Below are 7,269 nucleotides of genomic sequence, written 5' to 3' on the forward strand. Positions count from 1 at the left end.
ATGATCAAACTCTAAAAATTATGAAGCTTCTGAAATACTGATCACTTTTGTTAGTACTGAATTTTCTTTATCACCCTGATTACTTATTCTGTTTAGTACAGGTGTGTTTGTCTTGTATTACCTCAAATATAGGAGACCAATTTGGCATTTAACTCTTTCATCTAAGAACTGAAATGGTAAAAATGAAACTGCCTCATTCCTCCTGCCTTATTGATGCCCTAAGATGATTACAGGTATCTGTCTTAAGGTATCTTTCTTAAACATACTGGGACAAATTAAATCTTTTGCAAGTCAATTCAGCTCCGTTGTTTTAATGGAATTACTCATTGTTTTGATACTGACCCTTAGGTTAAGATTTTCCATGCACCACAGTTTCCCATCTTAAGTAGGAAGTGCTATGGAGGCCCTTGGATATGTAGATTCTACTCTAACATGTATCTTTCTGAGAAAATCAACAACTAAAGAGTGTCTATATTATTCCATATTTTGCTCTACTGACATAACTGTGGGCCAAATTCTGAACATTTTGCTTAAGTACAGCAAAAAATAGAATTGATCTGGAAAACTTCCAGGGGTGAATGAAACAACATCTTCAGGTCTTCACCAGCACTGGCAGTTGAATGAAAGACTTTTCTCTTCCTTTGTGGAACAAATTCACTTAGGGCAATCAAACTTAAATAAACCTTCACTTATATTTTTACAGTCAATATCTAGCACAGGAGTGTGACTTTAAAGTTAATCCAATCACCTAGAGAAGTACCACTGTCCCTGCTGTATGTTCATTCCACTTTTGTGGCAGTACTCAAAGTTTTACATCTCCAAGGACCCTCCAGTTCAAAGATCAAGGACCACTCAGTTTATAAAACTGTAATTAGGAATGGTGAGCTGGGACCATTGCAGATTTCATATACTCCCTCTATGTTGGAAGAGAGTCTTTAAATCTGCTGTTTTACAACTCAAAGGAAGAGTTGTCTTGATTAATTCATTTGGTCATAGTCCTGAAGCTGACAAGGCATCTTCCAGGAATTTGAGCCCCCTGGGATCCTTGTCATCTTTTTAAATGTGCCTTTTTTTTTTTTTTTGGTGGTTCTTATCTGGAAACAGTCTGGTTGGATTACAGCATTCATCTTATAAGCATTTGGCATTTTCTGTTACATGGAACTGAAAGGTATTTCTTTGCTATCAGTCTTCTATAAAGCTTTTCAATCCAATGACTTAATTCGGGCTAGAAAAAGAGTGAAAAAAGCTTCTGGACCTAAGTCAGCAAAATTCAGGAAACAAGTGTCCAAGCCTGTATGTAAAACTGCATTCAGTGGCTTCTGAGTTTTTAGAAATAAATTCTAAAAATGTCATTTAGCTCCCTAAATGCAAGGATGCAAGTCGGATCAGAACACTGCTGAGAATAATCTCAGCAAAAATACAAGCCTTGCAATTTCATTCCAGTCCTTGAGGACTAGGTAAAAAACTGGAAGATTGTAAAAAAACTAGGAAATTCCCTGAGTGTCTCCAGGACAACTCTCCTTCTGCAAAAGCAGTATCGTGGTATTATGACCTTCCTGCCTTACTATTCCTTGTAAGTCTCTTAAAGTCCTTGGGTAACCAGTGAGAGGGGTGTGCGGGGAAGGAGGCATTAGAGTGCTGCAATATAGGGAGGTTTTGTTAATACCCCCAAGGACTATAGCCCTGGGACTAAGCTGTGAGATGTTTCAGTGAGGTGCAGTTAGGAATAGCCTGTATTGGATTTCTGGTCTGTACCACTACGAAATGTGGCACAATCTCACCCAATGGGATTACTTCTGGAATAAGGTATTATTTGAAAAATGTTACTACAGCCAGGTCTATGATATGAGTAAATCTCCCTTTTCATATGAACTGTAGTCCTTGGAGGGGTGAAATATAATCCTGAACAGCGGTTCTATTTACCACTTAAGCCCTATTTTATGGTTTAAGTGCTGACCTTGTACTGACCCTCGGTACAGGGCTGAATTTCACCCTACAGCAAAAATCTGCTGGCTAGAGCAGCTGATTAAAGAAATCGGGGTGAGACTTTTTTACTATTTGCAAGACAATGAAAACAGGCTTATTTTTGACAAAAATGTTTCTGATTTATGAGAATTTTAGTGCAGAAAGGGGCTGTTTTGGAGAAAGTCTTGAGATTAGCATTTCGGTTATATTTTTGGCAGGAGAGCAAGGAAGCCATTTCATTAACTTTTCACTGGAAGTTATATATGGAGGGCATTTGTGTACACAGCTGGGCAGCATAAAACAGGAGGGCTTTGTGTGAAAATATCCTGAAATGAAATTTCATTTCTGTGCAACTTGGATCTGCGTTCCTGGGCTGCTGTGGCCAGTTTTGGATGAAATCGTAGGAGGGCAGTATTAGGTCCTGACACCTTTTTCCCTTGTGTTTGCGGTGGATGCAGAAATAGCGAACAGACCGCTGCTGGCCCCTGTGTAAAATCAGTGTCACCTTTTACAGCTTTATGTCAGTCAGATAAGCTCCTGCCTGCTCCCACGTATCCATATGGCTGTAATCATCAAGTGATACCAAGAGATTAAATGTTTGTAAGGAACTCCAAAAGCCACATGCTGAGGCTGGTGTGAATTTAGCTCTGCTTTGACCTGCCTTCCAACCAGATGGCTGCTAATCTGGTATTAAATCACCACCACAGTGGAAAGAGCCCAGGTCCATGTGGAAGATGCAGCTCTGTGGTCATGGCTGTGCTGTGCAAGGTGGGAGCATCCCTAAGTCAGCCCCTGGGAGTATTACTCATCTTTGAGTACGGCATTTCTAAAGGCATGTCTTGTGTAGCTTCCAGATTTTAGAGGACCCTCTAATAACTGCTTGATTAGGAGCCCACAGACCTGTTTCTTGCTCGGGCTGTGATGGTCAGCTTTATGCACATCTTGTGTGTGCCTGAAACAGGGAGGGACACAGGCCCATGCAGAGGAGATTTCTTTAACTATTACCTTCAAGTTATACTGGTTGTTCTTATACATATTTCATACGCTTTGTCATTTATGTTGTTTTGTGCATGTCAGGGCAAAATGTGTGTAAGTGGGGATAATGTGTGTGCTGAAGCTTCCTGCTTCAGTTTTTCAGGACAGTAATGCAGGCAATTCTGCAAATATTTATTTGCAGAGGGTCCTATGTTTCACTCTACTCTGATGTTTTGTAGACATTAACATGGGCAACTCTCTATCTCCGTCGAAAACTGTCTCCCATCTCCACCAATTAGCTCTTTCCCATGGGTAGAAGCAAGCAGAGATAACTGCCTCCACTCCTACACAAGATAGGAGTCATTGTTTGGTTTTACTCCCATGTCCCAGGCTTTCCTTGAGTTGTTTCTCACCAGTTCTAAAGTGAGACAAGCAGAAAAGGGCCAAGAACTGCCTTTTCTCAGTGCTCATTCATACCGATTCTGATTGATTTGCACATGATGGTCCGGTGTATACCCTCCAAACACAGGTTTACTCATCTGTTGTGTGATCTTTAGAAATAATAGTACTGAGGAACATGGCACACTATCAGAAAAGATTGCTGGTATAAATTCTTCACCCTGAGACATCTTGGGATAGGACTGTGATTGTTTCACCATCCTCATTTGCACTCTCGATCCAGGGAGTGTCTCATGTTGTCCCCCTTCAGACTTAAGTGCTAAGTGCCTTAATAGGTACAGGGATGTTTTAGGACTTTCTTAAAGTCTGTCAAACCTAGAGAATGCATTTACCAGTCTGCTTCCCTGTTTAGTTTTTTTTATTATTATTTCACTATAGTTCTACAGTCTGCTAGGTGCTGCAGAGGACCACGGGCCCACCACCAAAAAAAGGCTTGTAGGATAAGTAGGAAATGAAAGGAGAGGGCAAATGTGCCAATGTCCATTTTAAGAATACAGTCTAGGGCCATGACTATGTAGATGTTTCTTTCCGAGACTGTGCTGGTTTGTGCAGGATTATTTTTATCCTTGTCATCTTTAACTCCCATCACTCTTCTGGTGCACTCATGGCAGGGGTGCAGGAGCACAGCAGTGGGTGCAAGTGACTTGTTGAGAGGGAGGGGCATGAGTAGAAGCATTTATGCTCTTCCTGCCAATATAATAAGATACAATCCTGTATGCACAGCCTAATGTTTTTTTTTTATAATACTTTTCACAAGGTTTCCATTTTGCTGTGTGGAAGTTTTCCCTCAGAATGAGTCTTTGATTTCTGCTTTTAGAGGCTTAAAGACAAAAGCAAAATTTTTTCTTCCAAAAAAAAAAAAGTAGAAGATAAATAACTATCAGGCAGATTAAAATCCATACCCTCCCCCTTTCTGAGTAAACAGCTTCTAATATTGAAAGCCAACAAAAAAGCAATAGGTACCTTATTTTGATGTTGACCCACTGCACTAGCAGTCCATGAGCTATTACTTTGCAAAGCATTAGGAAAAAACTGAAGTCTAGGAAAGATACTAAAGCCACAGCCTAGTCTATATTTTTTGTTTATTTCTGATACTATGTGGTTCATTATTGTTTATTTTAGAAGGAACAAATAATCAATACAAAACCATGAATAAAAATAGCTTTTCTTTAAAACTGGATGCTAAAAGAACATATAGTCTTCTTACTGTGCCTGACGGAAACAGTACAAGTCTGTTCTCCACAATTCATTGTTTATTGGAAAGCCTGAAATCTATACATGAGGTATTTTTAAAACATTTAAACATAGAAGTTAAGCTTCTGCTCCAGACAACTTGGTTCACCATATTCTAAAAACCCATTGTGTACCACAGAAGTGCTTAAAGCAAGAAAACAATAATAAAGTTATTTAAAAGTAAACTTCAATATATGACAAAATAATGTGCATAATCTTATCTTAAGGAAAATTTCCTTTTCTTATGAGACACATTTCTGCTATCTATTGACTCAGCTGCTGCACCAGAACTTCAAGGCCCATTTCTGCTCTGTGACACTTTAGAGAAAAGATGTACCAATAGACAGCGTGTAGCTCTTTCTGAAAGAGATTAGATTCTCCAAGTAGACAACAATCAAAACATTACTAATGATCTAGAAACTCTGGATAGTGTTCATTAGGAAGAGGAGAAATAAGACATTGCAAATTGGCCTCACTAAAGCAAAATTAACTTGGGAACATACAGGTATGAGATGCCACCTGGCTACTGGAGTACGTCTGGACAGAGGATAAATAACCACACGGGACTCTCGGAGCCCATGTGATTGGTCTTATCCTGCTCAGACACATGAATCAAAGTTCCCTGTACCTTTATACCCCTTCTGTAAAGTTGCAAATCTCGTGCTCTACTCTATTTGGATGGAATACATATTCAATCCAGTTATGAATTTGCTGTTTACAAGCTAAAGTGCAATGCTATCGTGTAGGATCAAACCCAGATCTCACTCAGCTCTATCACTCTCTGGTGCTCAAACTGCAAATCTGCTTGCGGAGTTTTTACTGAAGTTGGCTGCTACCTTGCAAGCAGGGGATTTTGGGTGTTCAGCCAAACAAAGCCTGCAGAAGTGCTGCATAAACAATGAGGACTGCAAGGCAGAGACATTAATTTAGTCCTACTTCATCGCAGCACCTCTTACAGCGAAACAATCTAATGTACGATTAACTACATGAGCTTAAAATAGTGACGCACACTTTACAGATGACATAATAGAGGCTATAAATGAGCCTTTTCCTCAATACCCCCCTAGTTAATGTTTTCAAAATATGAGGTCACTTGTTGAGTCTTCCCAAAATGCTTTTGTTAGGATTAGAATATAACCGTTCTCATTTAAAAACGTAATTTGCATGTAACCACAGATATTTAATTTGGATCACGTTCATCTTGAAAGTCTCTACTTTGAGACTCTATTTAATTAATGATGTTCTTGTGTGTGTATGAAATACAATAAAGTAACTCTATGACAAACAAACACACATAAAGACATAATAAGCTATGTACTAACTTGGCAATTCAGTTTTTCCAGCAAGAAATATACCCCAAGAACATTCCTTCTTTACGCGTACAGGCGTATGCAATGAAACAACCTTTGCAATTGTACATCTTTCTTCTAAATAGTTTAATGGAGTATTTGAAATACAAGTATTTGACACAAATTATTTACTTAATATGTGTCATTTTTCAGCCTTTAAAACTGGAAAGGTCTCCTAGATTTGTTTTTTATAACTTCTCTACTTCTCAGAGTCTGTATTTCATAAACCGCTGACAACTGATGCTACTTTATTCTAAGATAATACGCTGCCAAATCCAGAGATTCAGGGTTGAGCTTTACTCATGTTTGAGAAAACTAAACAAATATTAATCCAATTCAATAATAGCTTGAGCTAATAAAAACTTTTCATCAGAGTTAAGATGACAGTCCATACTTCTGAATGGCTTAGAGTTCAGGTCAAATAAAACTTCCGCCGGAATGCCAGGATATTAGAAAAAAAAAAAATGAACTTTTAGGTTACTTTAAACTTTGGTAATTTAGGCCTTTCTGTACCGTAAGCAAATTTTACATGCATGTTTCATAGAAGTCAAGCTATGGAATTCATGTGATAGAAATTCCTGGCCATATTTAAGCCTATAGAGTATTCCTATGCCTTTTTCTTAAAAAATAAAATAAAATTCAATAAATAAGAAATATCTCAGAACACAAACCAGTAGTTAATAACTCAGCAACATAACTTACCCTTTTTCAACCAAGAAATATTTTGCTTGTCATGTTCAAAACTTTCTGCTGGTTTGATTTTTACCTTGTTGGTCTCTGCTTCTGACATCTGTGGGGGAGAAAAGAATTTTGGGATGTCAAGTTCTTTTAAAGAAAGTTTCTGACAAAGAAATATGTTCACTGTTTAGGTTCCTGCTGTAATAAATTGTGATTACTTACACAGAAACAGGGTTTTTTTCTGCAGATTATTGATACTAGGTAATACCTCAGTCGTTAAATTTATGTTCTATTCATAAATGCTTTATCAATATTACATAGCTACTGTTTGTAGATGGATTCTGTTGTAATGTAACTATAAATTACATTATGAATGAGTGATATGCTCATCACATGCTGGTAATAGATGTACATATAATACACAGAATAGATACGGTCTGGCTAAAAAGGAGGCATCCAGTCTGCCTGTTTATTGTGGTTCAAAGTTGCTGTAAAGCCTGCTGTCAGAGCAGTATCTTTATGTAAATAATGATAAATATTTATAAAGGCAATTTCAACAAAGTGTATATTAAAAAAAAAAAATCTTTACTGCCACTTTTGACAATTTATT

At 37.9% G+C, this 7,269-nt stretch overlaps 1 protein-coding gene across 1 annotated transcript in view; it reads right to left on the reverse strand.

Moving 5' to 3' along the window:
* Positions 1-6,771, reverse strand: part of MDFIC2 (MyoD family inhibitor domain containing 2) — a 44,623-nt gene extending 37,852 nt beyond the window's left edge. Inside the window, exon 1 of the mRNA XM_029086098.1 lies at positions 6,684-6,771. Within this exon, the coding sequence (XP_028941931.1) occupies positions 6,684-6,771 (88 nt within the window). The remainder of the gene's footprint in view (positions 1-6,683) is intronic.
* Positions 6,772-7,269: the final 498 nt, after the last annotated feature.

The sequence above is a fragment of the Antrostomus carolinensis genome, unplaced genomic scaffold (genome assembly GCF_000700745.2).
Source record: "Antrostomus carolinensis isolate BGI_N321 unplaced genomic scaffold, ASM70074v2 scaffold1927, whole genome shotgun sequence".
Classification (NCBI taxonomy): Eukaryota; Metazoa; Chordata; class Aves; order Caprimulgiformes; family Caprimulgidae; genus Antrostomus; species Antrostomus carolinensis.